This window comes from Podarcis raffonei, chromosome 12, assembly GCF_027172205.1.
Source record: "Podarcis raffonei isolate rPodRaf1 chromosome 12, rPodRaf1.pri, whole genome shotgun sequence".
Classification (NCBI taxonomy): Eukaryota; Metazoa; Chordata; class Lepidosauria; order Squamata; family Lacertidae; genus Podarcis; species Podarcis raffonei.
The window spans coordinates 23,087,972-23,110,322 of NC_070613.1; the positions used below are offsets into that span (position 1 = coordinate 23,087,972).

Below are 22,351 nucleotides of genomic sequence, written 5' to 3' on the forward strand. Positions count from 1 at the left end.
AACTGCCTTTCAGATAGGAATAAATGATTCTGCAGCAACCTTATGAGGGAAAAAGCAAGACTGATGTAGAAAGGGGTCCCCAAATTGTGAAAGCAAAATTATCACCTTCATGTTCTCCATCCAACATTTTGACTACACCTATACTACACCAGAAATGGCTTGTGAAATAGTGTGGCTTTGGTTGTTTGGCATGTGGCATTAAGGAAAAATGTGTGGTTCTTTAGATCATAGTGGGCTTTGTTACACAAAAGAAATCTCCAAATTTAATAATGTTTCCTCAACCTCAATATTATTTTTGCAGCTGATAGAGTCAATATAAAATCAGAACAAAATGAAAGGCAATCATGATACCTGCTTTTGCACTTAATAAAACAGAAAGTTTTGTTTATTGTGAGTTGTTTATTTTGTTTATTGTTTATTGTGAATGTTTTCAGCTATGTGACAGGCATCAGTATTAACAGATTATTTACAAAAAGAATTTTACAGCTTTTCCAGTTCCATAGCTCTGTCATGCACTGGGAAACAGGTATACCAATTTATACCTATTGTTTTCCATTTACTTGGTTCATTTACTTACTTGGTTAATTTTCTTACTCTTGAAGAGTTGACTTAATGTTTAAATTTGGGATTTCTAGTTTTGTAAAAATAAAGTTATTTTTGATTCACATGAGGCTGCATGTTCAGCTCTGAATATGAAAGTTTGTCATTGGAATGTAAAAAAATTAAGCATCCACCCTCCTAGAGTGTATTTTTTTTTGCTTTAATGAGCTTCGTTTTGAAGATTATACCTATTGTAGACATATTGTAGGCAGGACAAAACCTTTCTTATCTACCAACAGAGTGTTATGTGTCAGTATAGGAGCAGAATGCTTATTTACCTACATTGCTCTAATTAATTCCAACCTTTACACATAGAGTTTACAATTAATAGGATTAGGGCAAGTTTAAGATTATTTGCTCAGACTTACACTTAAGTGTGTGAAATGGGAAATTTCCTTTTACAGATGAAGGCTGTCATCTTCTAAAAATATCATTGCACTCCCAGTTTGAAATCGTCTAGTGCGTCATGACTTCATGCCACCTTGAACAGAATTCACGCTGAGCTTCACAGTCGGCTGAAGTTGTATAATAGGAAAATAAATACTGTCAAATTTCCCAGGCTTATAACTTAGGGGATGGACATTTTAATGATCTTAACATCTATAGCAAGCAAAATGATCCCCCAAATTATGGCAATTACATTTCTGACCCCCAAGAAATATAGTTACAAAATTATTTTAGTTGGTATGCTATGTTTACCTGAAAGCTTGTTCTGCAATATGTGATTAATTTTCTGGTTGTAGAATATTAAATCTGTCATCTTATACTCATCTAGGAGCAAATCCCATTGAACTCAGTGAATCTCACTCCTAAATAGATATGCATAGGATTGTGTTGCTAATGTTGTGGCAGGATCTGGAGATCTGGTTAGCTAACCTCATATCCTCAAAAGGGCTTCCCTTATGTTTCATCAGTAGATGGCAAACCATCACTGAGGACTCAGCTATACAGCTGCAAATATAACATTTTAAGTGCATTATACAAACATGACACTAGATGCCAATGGTGAGCTAAGGCAAATTCAATATATTTTTTAAAAAACATTTTTTAAAAAAGCATTTTCACAGCATTTTTAAAATATATGTCTAGATTCCACCTGAAATTATTTTCAAAGGCAGTCTTAAAACTATGGCATTCAGATTATGGAAGTGAAGAACAATTGTCCCACTCTTAGGGACTTTAGGCAATGTGAGAAGCAGGGGGGTGGAACCTGTAGTCCTCCTGATGTTGTTGAACTTTGCCTTGCCACATGATCAGGAATGCATTCTAGCAATATCTGGAGGACAGCACATTGCCCAGAACAGGGGTGGCCAATGTGTCTTGCATTGTCACAGTTGAGCATCTCCAGATAGGTAAAACGGGACAAGGGAAGGGATGAGGAAGAAGTAGGACGTAGGAAGGACCTTGTTTGGGTGCATGGTGGAACTGTTACCGATACTGCCTATCAAAACTGATGTGATGTTGGCTGCATTTTATTTAGATATTTAGAAAGTTGATGTGGGTTTTAACTCTATTGTTGTTTTAACTTTTCAGATGTCTTATTAATTTTTCTTAGTGATTTCATCTTGTTTGTAAACAGCTTTGCATTTTTGTGTGTGTTTTGTTTTACAATCAAGTGCTGCATATTTTTTTTGAAATAAATAAATGAAATAAATTTACCAGAGCAGAATGGCAACAATATATCCACCACCAGTTCATAGACTAAATAGGAGATAGGCTTACTCGGTAATAAGATCAGGACTGTGCATACTGGTGAAATACGATGGGAACCTTAAGTAGAAATGAAAAACCTTAGTCTTACCCTTCTATGTATTTATTTACTATTTGCAGTTATTGATTGCTTATTTACTAGGTCCCCGAGTCCATCACAGCTATATGTCACCATGAAGAATCTCTTGCTGTTTCAATGCCATTTCCCCCTCTAATTTTTTAGAAGTGATTGCAGCCAATCAGGGATCATGTAGTTACGTGTGATGTCCCTGGACCATGTAGCCAGTGCCACTGAAGGCAAATGAAGCTGCATTGCCCTCATACAGAATGGGTGTTAACAGGAAGGACTGCTTCTGCAATGTGCTCCCTGTCTTGTAGGACCTTACTGTGAGACAAGTGATGGCAGGCAATGGAAATTTCAGGGATCCTTGGCCTAGTTGCCTTAGCAAGAGGCACATGTTTAGTTTCTTAACACCTGCCTCCACACCAGGTGTGCAGGCACCTTGCGCAAAATCATGAGAAGGAATGGCAAGTTTCACAGTGGGCTGCAGCGTTTGTGAACAGCACATATTTGTCTTGGCATGGGCCTAGTCGCGATAATTCACAGACTGGGAAATGCGTAGCCTTCTGCAGCCTATGTTCTGCTGCTACATGACATTAGTAATATCAATGGGGTATGGCAACATACAAACTATATATTGCAGACATTTGCAAAATGTTTGATGTCTCTGTCTCACTCCAACATAAATATATCTTTGACTGGGTGCCAGAAGAGTAATAATTTATGAGAGGAAAAGTATTGCGCTAGACCTTACATCAAACTTGATTGGTGAAATAACTGTCTGATTTTTCTACTGTCTCCTCACTGTGAAATTAACCACACTTCCTTATTTCATTTACTATGTGACTGTCACTTGGGAACAATAAGGTACAAAATTGCTGCAGCGTTCGCCACAAGATTCTGTGCATTTTCCTCTGTGTCTGAGCTGACAGTTCAGTCCTTGCTGCTGTTTTCAACGCATATGCTGGGCTTTAATTTGCAATTTACATGGATGATGGGGTCCTTTTCAGAAACCTGTTCCTGCTGCCTTTATGGTATTCACTTCACCTCATGTGGTCATTAGGGTGAACAGCATATAATTAGCTAAATCTATGTAATGCTCTGAATTGCAAGAACCTGGATGCACTTCTGGTTTTATTCATTAAAAAAATGTTTCCAATGCTTTGCATGACAGTAGTGAATAAGATGAGTTAATTTTTTACAAAGAATACTAGGAAATTATTTTAGCAGCTTCACTTAGACCTTTTTTGGAAAAAGTAATGTATTAAATGAAAACATCATCAAGCGACTAACATACAGAAGCAGTCAGATTTTTTAAAAAATCTGTTTGTCTATCTACTTATTTAATGTATGTTCCACCCTTCCTCCTAAAGGAGCCCTGGGTTCATAGCGGTCAACTTTTCCCTCTTCTGGCGAGGAATCCTATTTGGAATAAGGGAATTTCCCTTAAAAAAGGAAAACGTTGACAGCTATGCCTGGGTGGCAAACATATCAGTGATTAAAACAATACAATCAAGAACATGTAAAAACAATTTCACACATATATAAAAGAATAAAGGTGTTAAAGAGATATGGACAGAAGCTGAAAATTCATGTTAATATTTTGGGAAGACTATTTGTTATAAAATTGTGATTTGTTTTTTTTAATTAATTAAAAAATACATCCACTAATATGGTACTCCCAATGTTCTTGTTGGCATGAAAGTTTAGAATTTGAAGGCAAAGTAATTTGTTTTTCAGATAAGGAAGAGATATTAGGAAAGGAATTGTGAGTGGGAGAAGCTTGATGCCCTTACGTCCTGCTTCCGGGCTTCACATATTCAGCTTGTAGCCTGCCTCCATCAACATTTGGTGGGGTACATTCTGGAAGAGCTGAAGTTTCCAAGATCCCTTTAAAGGCCACTGCATGCAGAGTTTGTAATAGTAATCTAGTGTGGATGTGACTAACAGGACTGAATCACTGTTACTAGATCAAACCTGATCAGCTTTTGTTACAGGACAATATTTTGTCCCAACCTGTAAATCCCAACCAGCTTTGTCTGCAAGGCAAGATAAACTTCAGATATCAATTAGATATGTTTGGGAAAACAAATGAAAAATAAAAGACTTCCCCTCATAATACACATTGCATAATATACATGCTGATATACTAGCATTTCCATTTTGGTCTTTGAAATAGGAACGAGTTTCTCATTTTGTTTATGATATAGGCTGTTATTAGGTTTTATTTTGCCTTTATCCTGGCAATCTACCAGGTGGTGTTTGCTAAATGTATAGGACAGCTAATATGTTAACATTGCTACATTTATAGCTGACCTGCTAAGTCAAAGATAATTAATGAGTCTTTTATTTTACAGGTTTCATATAAAAAAGATCTCCAGGACACTCACAGATATACTGAAGTTTCAAATCGACCAGACATAATGATGGCAACCCAGTTAACAAAGATAATAAGCAACGTATGAAATTAAATTTCTCTGTAATTTATAGAAAATGTTGATAACTTAAAATTTATTTTTAATATGGACAGAGCTACTAAAGTTGTACAAAGTTAAGATGAACTCTAGATTGCATTCAGACCAATAACCTAAGTACCCCAAAGGGGGCAATTTTCAGTAAATGATCCTTTCCCCCTCTTCTTATGTGATTAGGTGCATAAACATGAGAAAATTTCCATCTAGCACTCATTATTATCAGCAGCCAAGCTTTCTAAAAACCCTTAACCTGCCGCCTCAACTTTTCTAGCATTCATCACTCCACTCAATTTTAAGCTTCCCCCAGTTCCTTTCTTCCAAAATTTTGGATTGGCCAATTAAAGAATGCCACCATGTAGCCTCAAATATCCATCTGGTTTTCATTCTTGAAGTACCAAAGTTGCACCCGAAGGTTTAAAGGATAGATTCTCTGTCTGCAGTTCTAGCATATAAGGTATCCTGTCTATCAGTCTCTGACCTTTCCCTCTTCCATGCTTCCTTGACCTGCACACCTGTTGGTGGGTTCACTCTCCTATAGAATTTCATGCAAACTCCCCTCCCCACCCCCGGTATGCAGACTTCCACTATATTTTACTCCTTGCAGTCTTTATTGACTTTAATAGGATTGTATTTCTGTAATTTAGAGTGGAATCTGACCTATTATATTTTTTAAAAAAGGCAGCCACCTGCATTTTCAGTTCAGCTTTGCTGGAAATTGCAAATCCCCCAAAATAACCGGGAATCAGCATTTCTTATGTTTAAGCTCAACCCTTGATCAAACTGGAGGATTTTTTAAAAATGCTGCATATTGTTTCTCAAATAAAATAAATGGTACATTTGTTGAATCAGGAGAAGCCTGGGAATTGCTGATTAGAGTGTTAGCGAAAGTGGTGTCAACAAAGGTCACCAAAGATACTTGCTATACTGTTTCTTTTGAGACTTACATTTCCCCTGACAAAACTGAGAGGGTGGGGGGAACTCTCAAAATAAAATTAAGCCTGGCGTGTACATACTTTTCTTTTTATTACTTGAAGGCTGAATATGCGAAAGGAAGGCGAGAAATGAGTAAGGAACCAACTGTCCTCGGAAGACCAGACTTCAACCATGCAAAAGAGGTTTCCAAATATTTAAGCCAAGTAAGATTTTCTTAGCTTTCAGACAATGACTCAATTGAGATATCTGATTCCCAGGAGTGCAATCAAATGCTTCACTTTTCTAATTGCAAACTATCTATAATTGCATGAAAACTTCAAGATAAGGTTTCCACAACTCTTTCCCATAGAATTGCTGTAATTGGTATGCATTAAATATTTTGAGAGATCTATAGCTGAAAGCCCACAAGTGGACGAGGAAATTTGCCTTCGGTCACAGTTAGTTTGGTGGTAGGATTAATACATTTTGATGTCACTGGCCAAATATATAGTCATTGGGGCTGGACGGCGGTGTTTGATTTTTGTTTCAAAGTCTTTTGAAAGTGGATATTTTCTTTTGCCACACAAAAGCCTGTTTTATAAATAATAATAATAATAATAATTTCAGTCCATTCAGAGAGCAAACCACATGAACTTAGTGGAGCCATAAGACAGAGAGTGGCATTATGTCATTCTGCTTGATGTCAAGGTGTCACTAAATTCTAAGATAGGATTGCAATTGATGCAAATGAATGTCACAGAGCCCTGGCAAACAGCAATTTCCCCCCCGCTGCATCTGTGCAGTCCTCGTGTTCTCTTTGGATCATGGATAGTTCATATATGAAGGGAATTCTAAGGACGAAGAGGAGTCTAGTGATCTTTCAAGGCATACTGGTGTATTAAGAAGAGAATAGTATTTATAGGCATAGGCGATTTTAAGCCACTATTTTTTCACACAAAAAGGAACAAACCATCCTTCCTGGTCCTATTTTCCACCCAAAGAACAGTTTATGGGAACATGATTGGGACGTAAAAGCTACGGTACATCTGCTACTTAAAAAAAAAAAAAAAGGAGTTAATTAGGCCAAGTGGAAAAAAATTAAGATCTGCTTTATGATACCTGTAAGCTAAATCATATAATTAAAATATCATTTACTTTAATCATACATGCTGGTCGAAAGCAGTGAGGTTATATATTTCCTCTTTCTTTTTAGAGTCCCAGTAATAAGGTTTTGCGTGAATAATCCCATTATCTTATTAAATAATTTGCTCTTTGTTAATAATCCTTTAAAATACTAATTTATATCTTACTCTCAATCAGTGTGGTATTAATTATTTGAGGGGTAACTATTAGAGCTTGGATCATGTGCTAAGGTATTGTATTACTGTAGAAAATGCAGGGGATTTTTGCCACATTTGGCCCAGGACATTTCATGCAAGAACAGCTACACTGAGAGGCATCTATTGCAGGACCCAAAGTAGTGTTGTGCTGCAGCAGCTGCCGTGACATTATGATGGATCCTGGGACACTTCTTTTAAACCTTGTGCCGACTGTCTTCATCCCTGGCAATCATTTGCTTGCTTTGGTTATGTAGGTGGGGCCAGCTCTTGCTTTTATGCCTCAGACACCATGTTATTTATTATCCTCTCTCAGGTTATATTCTCAGCAGGTACTTGATGCTTTCAGACAAATTTCGGGGTGCTGCATATTTATGCTCTACTTTATTTGATATCCTGGAAACCCTTTGGTTGTTCTCAGCTTCTTAGTATATACATTCTGTTTGTTATAGGGATAAGAAAATGATTTATCGTGTTAAAAAACTATTTATTTTACAAGGTGAACTTTCTAATGTGCAACATCTAGTGCTTGGCTTTTTTTTTAACCTTTTGGGGTGGTAAATAGAACAGCAGGTGCTATTGTTCACTTATGAAACCTAATACTTATTGAAAGTGCTTGCGGTTAGGAAAGCTTCCTTATAGCTTTAAAAGATACACTTTCCCCAGCTGTGTATGGGATTTGTGCAAGTTTAGCAAGAAATTTGTTTGTCTTAGCATTCTTCACGGTTGTTTTTGTTTTCCTCCTGCTTCTTTCTGAGCCATGTCTTGATGATATATATGATATATGTTGTCTTAAATTAATCTCAGTCCTTAAAAGAAAACATGCTTCATGTGTAATCATCACATTAAATAAGTATCTTGATACTCAAATAAAACGATTATTGTGAGAGACTCCTTTGGAAAGGACTGTAGCTCAGTGATAGAGTATATACTTTGCATGCGGAAGGTCCTGTTTTCAATCCTTGGCATGTAAGGTAGAGCTAGGAAATACCCCACCTGAAGCTCTGCAGAACAGCTGCCAACCGGAATGAACAGTGTTGACACTGCTGGACCAGTGGTCTGACTCAGACTAAGGCAGCGTCCAATTTCCTTTCTATGCTCTCAAGAAAAGAAAGGAAGACAATGCAGTAAATGGTCAGGATTTTTGTAAAGAAAAGACATACTTCTTTTGAGACACGTGCCTTTGCTTCCCATCCAAATAGCTTATAAAGTTAGCCTTTATAATTAAAATCGAGCTTGGGGGGGGAAACCTTCCCAGTTCTCTAAAACTAGTTTGGCAATGAAAAGCTCCTTGGATTTCTGCTCTTCAAAAGTATTTTTTTAAGCCTGACATGCACCTGAGAGTGTGGTATAGATGTTAGAAACAAACTTTTGACTACATTTAACGCCAGACTGCTTCCCCTTTCTCCAGTGCACTGCAACCAAAATTTTATTCTACTCTATAAACCACCTCATTTGTTCAGATCTTTCTCTTGATGTTTTTACTTTGAGTTTGAGAGTTTACCACCATCATGTGTTATTCTTACTTGCCCTCTTTTCCCAAAGGCTGGGACTAGGGAGATCTGCCATTGACAGCAGCAACCTTACATTATGTTTTCGTCGGAAATATTAAGTGATACAAGGCCTGTGACACGATGCTGTTGCACTTCAGTGCTGCTGTTGGTAGGAGCAGAGAAGCTTTCAGCACCATGGTGTAACATTATGGATGTTGTATCAGCAGATATTACTGAGGAGAGATGGAGGGTTCCTATTTTTCGTGGCAGCCTTCTATCTGCTGCGTCATCTAGTTCCAGCTTCGCTTTCCTTTTATGAGGCAGGGATCAGGCAAAGATGCTCCAGAAACCTAGATAAGCCCTTTGGGGCCGGGCCTATGGCCCTGTACCATACCCTCTGTGTTTATTGAACTGGCCTGTAATTATATAACTGAGGGTTTGGGATAAGCTATGAATAGAAAATGCCGATGCTAAGCTATTCTGAAATCTGCACTTATGCACTATTACAACCTATGCGATTTGTTTGTTTCTCAGGCAAAATACAAAGAGCAGTTTAATAAGGATATGAAGAATTACTGCTACAATCCTCTGGAAAGTGCTTCTTTCAAGCAAGCACAACTTGCCTCTGTCTTGGCAAGTGATGTAAGTAGGGCTCTTTTTATTGTAACGTTTTTGTGTGGAAGTTGCTTGGTGGGCATTTTATTTTCTTAGCATTTATTTGGAAAGTTCTCTTTTCAAAGGGTTAAACTTTCGCCTATAATAGAATATGCATTGCGGCCATCTTTTTGTCAGACCGTAGTAAATGAGTGCCACCTAATGGCCGATAGAAAACATGGCAGGCAAACATGGAAAAGAAGAACATTTTTTTCCTGCAGTGAAAATGAAACCATGCATTTCTGTCCCATCCTCTGGTTTGTTTTTAACCAAATGTCTATTCTTCACCTTGCAGGTGAAATACAAAAAAGACCTAGAAAGCCTTCATGAGCCAGCATCTACCTTTCCGAACCTGTTACAGTTAGAGCATGCCTTGAATGCCAGCAAAATAAGTAGTCAGGTAAGTTGACTTCCTTGTGATTAACTCATTTGAAGAGGGTTTTAAAATGCAAATGGCTCAGAGCAGGTAATTGTTGTGTTATGTTCCATTAAACTTAATGAGCAGGGTACTACTTAATGAGCAGGTACATCTGAAGGAGCAGGTACATTGGTTGGGGGTACTACTTCTGGGTCCACTGCTGTCGCTTGAGGTTCAGGTGGCCTCAGTGGCATAGAGTGCCTTCTGTCAGCTTTGGCTGGTGGCCCACCTGCTCCCCTACATGGACAAGAATAGCCTAACTTCTGTTGTCTGTGCTCTGGTAACCTCTAGGGTAGAGTACTGCAACGCGTTATACATGGGGCTGCCCCTGAAGACAGTTCAGAAACTTCAGCTGGTGCAGAATTCAGTGGCCAGGTTGCTCACTGGGGGCAGGTTGGTTTGAGCATATTACACCAATCCTGGCCTGATTGCACTGGCTGCTGATTAGTTTGTGGACCTGATTCAAAGTGTTAGTTTTGACCTAAGGTAAAGGTAAAGGGACCCCTGACCATTAGGTCCAGTCGTGACCGACTCTGGGGTTGTGGCGCTCATCTCGCTTTATTGGCCAAGGGAGCCGGCGTTTGTCTGCAGACAGCTTCCGGGTCACGTGGCCAGCATGACTAAGCCGCTTCTGGCAAACCAGAACAGCGCAAGGAAATGCCATTTACCTTCCCACCAGAGTGGTACCTATTTATCTACTTGCACTTTGATGTGCTTTCAAACTGCTAGGTTGGCAGGAGCTGGGCCCGAGCAACGGGAGCTTACCCCGTCATGGGGATTCGAACCGCCAACCTTCTGATCAGCAAGTCCTAGGCTCTGTGGTTTAACCCACAGTGCCACCCGCGTCCCTTCAGTTTTGACCTATGAAGCCTTAAATGGCTCAGGGTCGCAATATCTCAAGGACCACCTCTCCCCATATGAGGAGAGACCCAGACCCTGTGATCATCATCTGAGGCCCTTCTTTGTATGTCTCCTACATGAGAGGTCTGGAGGATGGCAACACAGAAACGGGCCTTTTCTCTCGTGGCTCCCCATTTGTGGAATGCTTTCTCCAGGGAGGCCCACCTGGCACATTCCTTACATATCTTTAGGTGCCAGGTGAAAACATTCCTCTTCTTCCAGGCCTTTGGCTGATTAATATGCTAATATGTTATGTATTTTTATGTTTTTATATTATAAATCTGCCCTGTGAACTTTGGATGAAGGGCAGTATAGAAATTTAATAAGTAATTTAAAAAATCATAATTACATATCCTTAAAAAACAAAGCCCATCTTTGTATGTAGGCAGCAGCCATCTGGAATGGCATTCATGGGATGAAAAATGGGAAGCAAGGATTTGCGGTCTTAAATTAATCTCTTACCAAAGAAGTAGTTTCCATGAAAAGAAAGAGGGAAGATAAATGTTAAAATATCTGGCAGATTTTTAAAAGAACTCTGTGTAGACAGAGGAAACAAATGTCTCCTTGCACTACCCAATCTGCCACTACACCAGTAGCACTATAGTTTATGAGGTTTTTTTGGTTTTCTTTTGCCTTTTTAGCTCCTCTTCTTCTTTTTAAATAACACTTTTATAAACTTCTAACCTTTATAACAGTTAAAAGGAATCAGCACATCAATATTTGTATAAACTACCGGTAGATGTGGAAAGACTTCTGATTGCCCCCCCACTCAGTCCTCTTATTTTTGGGATATGATTTGAGGTAGCTGAATCTAATTCACATGCTGCAAAGTAACACCTCCACACACCCTGGTTTTGTTTTACTGTGAAATGGGTTTTTGCTCTAACAGTACAAGCAATTGCTTTGTGTTGCAATCATGAAGCATGCTCATGCGATTTGGCAGCAAAGCTCTCTTCTTAAAGGCGACTTGTTTTTGGTTGATGTTCACCTGCAGACCTGTAGGTACAGCACGTAGATGGTAAAATGCTTCCAGATTTTGAGTGCTGAGCTCCCTGCCAATTTAACAAGGTTGTCCATTATAAAATCTCCTTAATCCATGATTAAGGAGATGGATGAAAAGGATGACCTGTCTTGTGTTATTTGAAATATCTGTGGTAGTTAGCTTCTCCCAACTGTGCCTTCCTGGGTACTCAGTTCAGTTGCAGAATAATTCAATGGTCAGAGAAAGTTGTTTTTGGGGTGTGTTGTTTTGTTTGCTATGGTTTCCACTGCCTTTCTAGGCTCCCTGTCCATTTCTGAGTAAAAAGTGCATACAATTGCGCTGGGTGTGTAGTATGCATACTTTTATACTCTTTTTCTGAGTTTCTATTTTTATATTAGCAAATTGACTAATTGCATTTCACTTTTAAAACAGATAGAGGCTGCACAATGTTTGCTTGGCTCCACTAGGAGGCAATAAGAGACTGTCAAATTGAGCTCACACTATTTCTATAATTTTCAACACTTGAGCTTCTTTGGGTTATTAAGTTGGGATCCAGGGCTATACATGTTCTACAGCATACCTTCACCCCCTGAAAAGCTGCCCTTGGAAGTTAGGTGGACCCTCTGGAGCAGGATTTCATCGGCTATGATAAGATAACCACTGCCACTAGATTAGGAAACCAGCTGTGGCCCTCTCCCTGGAGTCACTTTGCACAGGAAGATTGTTTATGAATCCCGAACAGCCCCAAGGCTGTTATATGTCCTGATCAAAAGTTGCACATGTGCTGAAGTGGTGTGAGGTATGTGTCATGCTACTGCATGTGATTACGATCTAGCACCAAGCATTAGCTATGAATTTTGGAGGGATGGAAAACCTTAGACTCTGCCCTGCTTAGAGGTGATCAGTGCTGTGCAGAGGTGTAGACAGATATTGAAAATATCTTCCAATGCTACATGCATGGTTCAGATCAAATACTGGAATTGCCACGAATCACTCTGCATGTTGTTTCCATGTGCACATGTTGTCCTCACTGGATCAGAGCTTCATCTGTTTTTTTTTTTTTTTATAGAAACCATTTCACGGTTTAGTTTACACTTTTGCTTTAAAGATGAGTTCTTACAAACTTTGAAACAAAGTTGTGGGTTTAAACAACAACTACTACAATGAGGTATCATTATAGTTTTAAGGGATTTATATTAACTGACAGTTTTGGTCTTTTATATATATTTGCCTATTATTTGTTTCAGTATGAATATAAGAAGCTGTTTGAGAAAAGTAAGGGGCTGTATCATTTCGCACTGGATACAGTTGAACAGCTGCACCACAAAGAAAACGCAGTGCTCCAAAGTCAGGTATGCACACAGTGTGCACAGTCCAGTAGCTCTGCATGTTTGGATTGTATATTATGTACAGCATATATGTTAGAAGGAGGGAAATGCTTTTCATGCATAAAAGAGAATTCATACACAAGAAATGGGAAGCCCCTCCTCTGTGAATGAACAAACTGTCGGTTTTAAAAATTGCTGTAGTTTTGATCCGCGCTCTGTTCTGTTAGGTGAAGTACAAAGAGAAGTATGAAAAATCAAAAGGAAGGGCCATGATGGAATTTGTGGATACCCCAACTTACCAAGTTTCAAAGGAGGCTCAGAGGTGTCAAAGTGAGGTTGGTGGAATGCTTTTGGAAATCATTACTGTATTGCAGTGTTCAATACATTGTGCTGTTATGGCATTTGAATAAGGGCTGTGGGTAGTTCTTTCACTATGATGAAACGCATTGGTCACAGCCTAAGGAGATAATTCAGCCTAGTTCTCACTCAGTTTGGATCTTGGATTCCCCGCCCCCCGCCCACTGGGCAGCATACCAACTTGACACACTGCATACTGGTTTTTGAAGTCCTCCCACTTCCAAAACCATTTGCAGCACCACATGCTGCTCTTCAGGAAACAACCACATGTTCAAAACAGGCTTCAACACATGGAACAAGTTGAGCAAATCTTTGGATCCCGTTGTGTCTCCCATTTGAAGTTGGAATAGCTGTTTTAGAGACACACTTTGATATCCTCCAAATGTTTAGATTCTGTATCTTTATGTTTTGGATTGTTCAGTGAAAATGTTTTACCTCTTGCTGCAATATAACTACAGCTTACATGAAACGACATGCAATTTTAGAGTTATATAAAATTTTATTTCTTGCACAGAAAATGTATCGAAAAGAATTTGAAGATAAACTCAAAGGAAAGGCAGCACTGGACTTAGATAAGACTCCAGAATTCTTGAACGTGAAGCGTGTTACCAACCTGCTCAAAGAGGTAAAGGTAAAGAGACCCCTGACCATTAGGTCCAGTCGTGGCCGACTCTGGGGTTGCGGCACTCATGTCGCTTTATTGGCCGAGGGAGCTGCTGTACAGCTTCCGGGTCATGTGGCCAGCATGACTAAGCCGCTTCTGTTGAACCAGAGCAGTGCACAGAAACACCATTTATCTTCCCGCCGGAGCAGTACCTATTTATCTACTTGCACTTTGATGTGCTTTCGAACTGCTAGGTTGGCAGGAGTAGGGACCAAGCAACGGGAGCTCACCCCGTTGTGGGGATTCGAACTGCCGACCTCCTGATTGGCAAGTCCTAGGCTCTGTGGTTTAACCCACAGCGCCACCTGCACAAGCTGTAATAAGTCAGAAGATGGAAGAACTACCTCTAGTTACTTCTTGTTTTACTACATATATAATACTTTGGTAAGAAAGAAGTCTTCACGATGCAGTTTGTGTAGCTACAGAACTGCAGTGTGACAACAGCGGATGGAGCAAGCAAGCAAAACAAGAAGGCCAGAGTTGTGGGTGAGCTTGCCGGCAGAGTAAGCAGGCTGGTGACACAGACATGCCATCTCATGTTGCCCCGGTTGCTGCAGCTACCCTCCTAATTTGCTTGCCTGCCCACTTGCTTGCACACATGACAGGGTGAGTGAAGCCCCGGTTAGCACAATCGCTAAGTGAGGTTGCCAACTCACTTATAACCATGGTTTCTGATTCTTGTTTGCTGGCCAACCACAAACGATGACTTGCCACTCTCAGATAATCACGCCAAATCATACTTCATTAAAGATTGTTTGGTGTGATGTCTGAATTGACTTGAAGCTTCAAAGATACCTGGAGATAAATTGAAACAATACCTCTTGGTTTGTCAATCAAGGAGGAATCCATATCTTCTGGAGACAGTGTCATAAACTGATGTAACTCTGGGTTATGTTTTCTGCAGCATTAGTGTGATATCTTTATACATGTTCATTTCAATCACAAGTGCTCATCATGCTATGTAACTCTGATTTGTGGATAAGTGCCTTTTGCATTGCATTTAGTGCACCTTTGTGAATAATGATAGCATTAGCAGAACTTGAGTGACAGGGTCATTTACTTGTCTGTAATCTGAAAAAAAAAACTACCATCCATAGCGGAAGCTCTTACAGTTTTATAAAGTATCTGTAGTAACTAGTTGTATAAAAAGAAGAATGTGGTTCCCCTGCTCCCAGGAGCAAGTAAAGATTACAATCTTTTCATTCTTGGTGCATCCTATCTTTTGATTTCCCAATTCTATTTTAACTATGGTAAATGTGCACTATCTAATTCATATTTTATAGAGATTTTCAAAGTATTCCTTGAAATATTTAATAAGAACTTTCCCTTTTCAAGATCTTGCTCACGATTTAAAGCTGAGAAACCTTTTTTCCCCCTCTCCTTCAAACCTTCAGAAAGAGTATAGAAAAGATTTGGAAGAAGGGATGAAAGGAAAAGGACTGACAGTGTTTGAAGATACGCCAGAGTTGATTAGAGTGAAAAATGCAGCTCAGATACTAAATGAGGTAGGTTATGTTAGTAAAGGTTATTAATGTCGTGGAAAGTGAGCCCTTCACAAAGCACCCAATGACACATCTGCTTAGTTTTTAGAGTCTATGAAAAAGTCCATGCTTTGAAACTGTTTCCAACTTTTTTTTTTTTTAGAAGGAATACAGAAAAGATCTGGAAAATGAAATAAAGGGAAAAGGAGTTAAGCTCATCTCTGAAACTCCTGAGGTTCAAAAAGCAAAGAGAGCATCTAAAATTGTTAGTGAGGTCAGTAGAGCAAAACATTTAAAATTATTCCTTTGCATCTTTTATGGCTTGGTGGAATTAGCAATTAATTGGCACATCTGGCACAAGAAGAGCAATAAAGCTGAATTTCAGAAACACTTTCTGTATTGTTCTCATTTAAGCAAATATATATAGAAATTATTTTGTTTATTGAAAATCATTGTGGAAATCTAATGCAGCACATTCTGTTTTTGAAACGACGTGGAAGGCATAACACGATAGAGTTCTTTGGCAATGTAGCTTTGTATTGCCAAAGGCATATTAGGTTACATAGGAGTAAGTCCCATTCAACTTAATGGGCCTTGCTTTGCCTATTGGGGTGCCAGAACGTTCAGCCAAAAGTCCGAGATGGTTCCTAGAAGGCTGGGTGGCTTTACGAGCCATTGGGCAAGAGAGTCAGAGGAGGAAAATCCTTGCATTTCCAAGGTGGTCTGAGGAATGGGTCAGGGCTTGATCCTTATTGAAGGGACAAGCCGCCTTCCCTCCAGCCTTCTTTTTGCAACAGCACCTTCCCTCCCTCCCTGTTTCCCACTGTGCCTCATGGTCTATGCTAGGGATTTCTCCCAATCTGCATTTTGGATCGCAGATTGGTTTTCTTTGCCTTCTTCACACTAGTGGGATAGTGGGATGGAGTTACTATATGGTCTGCTGTGTTGTTTAAATAGGTTAATCTTCTTGATTTGGTCGCTTTTGGCAGTTTTGGTGTGGGAAAACAAATAGTTTGGTTTAGCCTGGTGACGTCCTTTAGGCATGTTTCAGCTGATGGGTTGGCACTGAGGCTCATTTCCTGGACTCTCAGGTTCAGGGGCTGGGAGAGGGGCCTCATTTGAGGCCGAACTCTCTCATCCACTTGTGATTCTGCAGTCTTGGGTGGTGGTGATGGGGTAAGTCTTTCCTTCTCACCTTTAAGGTGTGGCCCAGGAGTCAGGACTGTCTAGGGAGTCGTGCCCTAATTCCTTAGGCAATGGTGGGTCACCCAATGGCTATAGTTATACAGTTAAAATTAGTTTCTGCCCCATAGGCATCCCTTCCTGATGGTTTTAATTGAAGGTCTAAATAGAAGTGGCCCAGTTCAACCCCAGCTTATGTGTGTACCTCGGTGTACAAATAAATATTCTAGAGCAGTTAACTCAACACACCTTCCAACACACTTTTAATAATATATGTGCTTATTTAGAGAATTAGGATATGTTAGGACCCGCTGAAAATAAAATGTTCATTTTGAATTAATTATTTATATTTTATATCACTTGGTAATCCCCAAGTCAATAGCACAGGCTATTTAAATTAGGAAGCATTCTTTGTATACTAAAAACCATTTTTTTAAAAAAAACCATTGCTGAAAACTCCCCATGTAACTCAGTACCTCAACAGAATTTTAAACCACCATTATTAAAGGGTTTGACCATGTGTTTAATATGCAAGCCTTCTAAACACTCTGACACATTTATTCATTTTGTAGGTGTGCAAGAACTCCGCTGCAGAGAGAAACCATTTGCCTAAATTGTAAATTGGTCTTTGAGGGCAAAGGTTTTGAATATGCAATGCGTATCATTTAAAGGTGTTCCGCTCTCTCCCACCCATTCTGTTTCAAATAGACCCTGATATATATTTTCTTGTGTGCACAGAAAGAATATAAAAAAGACCTGGAGACTGAAATTAAAGGGAAAGGGATGCAGGCTGGCACAGATACTCCTGAAATACAGCGAGCCAAGAGAGCATCTGAAATTGCAAGCCAGGTTTGTTTAAAATACTTCTTGAAATGGAACTGTATGCTTTATAGCATGATATAAGGTAATATGACAACTTTTGGAATTTATACTTTGTTTTGCAAGAGTGGAGCATTTTGGTCTGGTGTCCCATCTGCACCATACATTTAAAGCACTCTCATACCTCTTTAACATCCGTGGCTTTGTCTGAAGTTAAAGCTGAAGTTAAAGGTACCGAGAATTGTAAGGAGACCCCTCAAAGAGCTACAATTCCTAGCACCCTTAACAAACTGCAGTTCCCGGTATTCTTTGTGGGAAGCCATGACTGTTGAAGTGGTGTGCTTTAAATGTAAGGTGTGCTTGTGACCTTAGACCAAAATATTCAACTCTTGCAAAACTGAGTGTGAATTCCAAAAGTTGTCACAGATAGGGATTGTAGTTAAACCACCAACCTAAGCTGGTGGAAGTCATACCACCATACCACTAAGGCCCCCTGTGCCTTAAATGACAGCAGTGGGTCCAGGAGAACTGTCAAGCTATGAACTTGGTCGCCTGAGGGGGTGGCTCTCCATCTAGAGCAGACTGCACACCACTCAGCTAATCAGAGGAACGACTCACTAACAGCACCTCATTGTTGTCTGGATTAAATGTCACTTTATCGGCACCCATTCAGCCCATTATCAGAGCCAAGAACTGATTCAGTACATCCACTCCCTCACCTGCAGAAGATAGAAAGGAGAAATAAAGTGGTGTGTCATCTGAATACTGGTGACAATGCACTCCAAAACTGTGTGACCCCACTCAGTGGTTTTGTGTAGATGTTAAACAACATTGGGGACAGAACTGATCTATGCGAAACCCCAAACTGGAGAACCTCACAGAGCTGAGCAGTGCTCCCCAAGAACCACCGTCTGGATCTGGCCACCCAAGCAGGAGTGGAATCACTGTAATGTGGTTCCCCCAGTACTCAGCTCAGACCCCAGAAAAATAGCATGGCTGATGGCATCAAAAGCCATGTAGGAGAATCTGCAGAGTTACACTCCCAGCTCTCTCCTGATGCAGATCATTGCACAGGGTGACCAAGTCAGTTGCCATTCCAAACCACGTCTGAATTCCAATTAGACTAGATTCCAAGTTGGGTCTCTTATTAGAAGGGCTTTAGTACTGTTGGCTGTAAGGTTCTGGTGAGGGTACTGTGGGGCTTCATATGAAATTGCTCACATACCCAAACCCAGCAAGACTAAACCACCTGCACGTTGGCTGATGTTCTGGGAGTTCAATCCTGCTTTTTACAGGGAACTGGGTCTTCAGCTGCATGTCCTACTTCCCACCTGATCCTACAGTACATACGATGTCAGGTGTGGGATGATTAGGTGTGGTTTTGGGAAAATTGGCTTGTGGGCTAAACAGGGAGCCAAGGACTGCTGGTGGTAAACTTTCATTGATACCTTACCTGTAGAAGAACAGAGGAGGGGCTTTTCATCCCCCATTTGCATTGAATGTCAAAATCAGAGGTAAGCATTTATAAGACATAAATGCTCAAACCTTAAATTAGTGAGTGGATCTTGTGACAGATGAATTCAGTCCTTTCTGAATTACATCTATTATCTATAATGCTCAATTATATGAATTTACCCATTGATTCGGGGCAGTGAAAACAGGAGCAACCTGAAATAAAATACTACAGAGATTATTATTATTATTATTTTTTAAAAGAAGCATTTTTGTTAAATGATTTTCTTCCTTAAGGAACATCAGATATATCTGAGTATCTCCTATGGAGTCAATGTTCTGAGAGTATAAAGGGACAATTTGACCTTCATGGGTGCTATTTAATAAAAGCATGCAGATTAAAGCAGGATCTGTATAAAAGCTTCAGCTGCTGTAGATCTGAGTATTTCCTGATCTGTCCTTCACAGAAAGAATACAAGAAACATCTAGAAATGGAAATTAAAGGGAAAGGCATGCAGGTGGGCATGGATACTCCTGATATACAGCGAGCAAAGAAAGCTTATGAAATTGCAAGCCAGGTTAGTGCAGAATGCATTGCTTCAATGACATTTACAGTAAAATACAATGGGCTTTTAAACTTTTTTTTTTTTTTACGAAATCCTTTTGAAAGCAGGAAGTATAGAAAAATAATAAAAACTGAATCTGACAGAAGCACAGCCAGGCATCAGAAATCTAGTTTGTGTTGCAAGCATACCTTTTTGAAAGCAGCACACATGAATTATTCCAGCTGTATGGGTATGAAAGGCTAAAGATATTGTATGTCTAAGAATTCATTAACGTTCCATTTCTTACAGAAAGAATATATGAAGGACCTGGAGACTGAAATCAAAGGGAAAGGAATGCAGGTGGGCTCAGATATCCCAGAGATACAGCGAGCAAAGAAAGCTTCTGAAATAGCCAGCCAGGTGGGTAGGGAATGAAGAGTAATTAAGTTCTTGCAGTTCGGAAGTGTCCTCCTGCGCACAGGGTTGTTCGTTTTGTTCTGATGTGAGTCTTATTTTTTTAATACGTATGCATGCTTCTTATGGCAGGGCATTTATTTTAATGTGTGGATGCTAAAATAAAAATAATTAAAGATAGATTTTAATTCTGAGTTATATTAAGGCCCAGTTTGCCATTGTATGGGAATTCTGAAGCGTCAGTAAAGTAGGCTTACACATATTTAAGCCTATTTAGTTGTTTAATTGCTTAATACATACATACTTACTTTGACACAAATACTAATAATTTTATTATTTATACCCCACCCATCTGGCTGGGCTTTCTATTTTGTAGAAAAAGTACAAAGATGAAGCAGAGAAGATGCTGTGCTCCTACTCTGCTGTTCCAGACACTCCTGAAATCGAGAGAATTAAAAACACACAGAGAAATATCAGTGCTGTAAGTAGCAACAACCCAAATTTTAAGGGAAACTCTTAACAAAGTTAAACATCAAATGAACTCTCTTGTGTCCCAGGGGACAATGAAAAATGTACCGTTCATTGTCCCCAAGCCACTTGCATACCCTCGTTGGTAAAGGTTGTACCGCTCCTGTTGGGGGTGGTGGTTATTGTTATGTTTTTCTTTGTTATCATGGTATGTAATTTTTTTTTTAATATTGTAAACTGCCCTGTGATCCTCAGAGGGATGTATAGGTATAGAAGGGAGGTATAGAAGGGAGGTATAGAAGTTTAATAAATAGTAATAATTGCAACAATAATTTTCACAGTACTGTGGGAAAAGGTAGCAATACAACAATTATTTTTTTTAGCACTGCAATCTTCGACACAGTTATGTGGACCTAAACTCCATTTAATTCAATGGAGCCAAATTTATTATGGCATAAGCTTTTATGGACCAGAGAAAGTATGAAGTGCACGCTACTCCATTGTTGGTTTATACTATAATAAATTTATTAGTCTTTAAGTGGTGGGATGCTGTGATGGAGGTGAGGGTAGCCTTGCACTGTTTATAAAGGGCTACAAGAACAGGTATACAGGCAAGTGCTCAACCTTTATCAGATGCTAAGAGCCAGGGCAATTTAACCTTAAACAGTTCCAAAACATCTGTGGATATCACTGCGAAGTATTCTATGAGGTTCCAGTAAAGAAAATGAGTTTATTAGTTCTTGTGGTGATTGAGTTAGTTTATGGGAAGCTAAAACAACAGAGGCGGTATAATTTAGTATTTGGAACATTGCCTGTTGTCGCAAACTTGTGCCAGGAAGCATACCTCCATAATTATTTTTCTATTGTTCAATGAAGGTATTGTACAAGAAAGTGATAGGAGCTGGTACAGCAGTAACAGAGACTCCGGAGATTGAACGAGTAAAGAAAAACCAGCAAAATATTAGCGCAGTAAGTTTTTTTTAAAACAGATGCTCCTTTGTGTGAATTTTTATTATTGCTGTTGTTATTGTTGTGGAAATGCACTGTATTAAAAAACAAAAAACAGAAATAGAACTATAAAACTGACATTCCAAGTGAAATATATCATAATTCTGCATTGGTCAGATTCCCCAGCCCACCTGCATTTGAAACCCTGGGGGCAAACCCTTTGGAGCAAAGAAGCAGTGGACACAGGAAGAGTTAAGCACTCTCCCTTGCTTTCATTCTGCCAATTCAGGAGCTATTTACAAAAGACGGGGGAAAAGCCCAGCCTCTTAATATATGCATGTAACTCTTAATCTCAAGGTTGTGGGTTCGAGTCCCATATTAGGTGAAAGATTCCTGCATTGCACGGGGGTTGGACTACATTCTCACCGTGGTCCCTTCCAACTCTGCAGTTCTACGATTCTATCCCCTGATTATATATGCATGAAGTGTCCTTTTTCTTGTATATTTCGGTCTCTGCAGTACTTCTTGAGGACTCTCAGTCTAACACCCAGTTTTGCAACTTCTTATGATATCCTTCTGACTTCATCAGAATGTTTGACTTTACTGTATATCGTAAACGCTGAAATGAAACAAATTCCCAACCTGCACTTAATATTGTCGAAAGAGGATAGATCTATTGTTTGATCTATTTTAGGGAATATGTGTCAGTTTTTAAACTTCCTTTCCCTTTTTGGGCACCAGCCCTGTAACTGCAGTAAAAATCCCTGTTGAACCAAATGGAGGCTGTACAGCAGCAGTAGCACTAATATAAAAAGGTAAAGGGACCCCTGACCATTAGGTCCAGTCGTGGCCGACTCTGGGGTTGCGGTGCTCATCTCGCTTTATTGGCCGAGGGAGCCGACGTACAGCTTCCGGGTCATGTGGCCAGCATGACTAAGCCGCTTCTGGCGAACCAGAGCAGCGCACGGAAACACCGTTTACCTTCCCGCTGGAGCGTTACCTATTTATCTACTTGCACTTTGAGGTGCTTTCAAACTGCTAGGTGGGCAGGAGCAGGGACCGGGCAACAGGAGCTCACCCCGTCGTGGGGATTCGAACCGCTGACCTTCTGATCGGCAAGTCCTAGGCTCTGTGGTTTAACCCACAGCGCCA

The 22,351-nt window shown here is 39.7% G+C and overlaps 1 protein-coding gene across 10 annotated transcripts in view; it reads left to right on the forward strand.

Annotated features, from left to right (window-relative positions):
* NEBL (nebulette) overlaps window positions 1-22,351 on the forward strand; it is a 134,342-nt gene that overhangs the window by 97,547 nt on the left and 14,444 nt on the right. For 3 of the 10 annotated variants that reach the window (XM_053359584.1, XM_053359590.1, XM_053359591.1), the window contains exons 7-20: window positions 4,729-4,830; window positions 5,880-5,981; window positions 9,122-9,229; window positions 9,537-9,641; window positions 12,789-12,893; window positions 13,097-13,204; window positions 13,741-13,857; window positions 15,285-15,395; window positions 15,535-15,645; window positions 17,292-17,402; window positions 19,292-19,402; window positions 19,679-19,789; window positions 20,160-20,264; window positions 21,128-21,220. The exons of 2 other annotated variants lie outside the window; for them this stretch is intronic. In XM_053359584.1, coding sequence (XP_053215559.1) covers window positions 4,729-4,830; window positions 5,880-5,981; window positions 9,122-9,229; window positions 9,537-9,641; window positions 12,789-12,893; window positions 13,097-13,204; window positions 13,741-13,857; window positions 15,285-15,395; window positions 15,535-15,645; window positions 17,292-17,402; window positions 19,292-19,402; window positions 19,679-19,789; window positions 20,160-20,264; window positions 21,128-21,220 — 1,500 coding nt within the window. The remainder of the gene's footprint in view (window positions 1-4,728; window positions 4,831-5,879; window positions 5,982-9,121; window positions 9,230-9,536; window positions 9,642-12,788; window positions 12,894-13,096; window positions 13,205-13,740; window positions 13,858-15,284; window positions 15,396-15,534; window positions 15,646-17,291; window positions 17,403-19,291; window positions 19,403-19,678; window positions 19,790-20,159; window positions 20,265-21,127; window positions 21,221-22,351) is intronic. 5 more of the 10 variants (XM_053359586.1, XM_053359588.1, XM_053359589.1 and 2 more) reach the window with 5 other exon arrangements.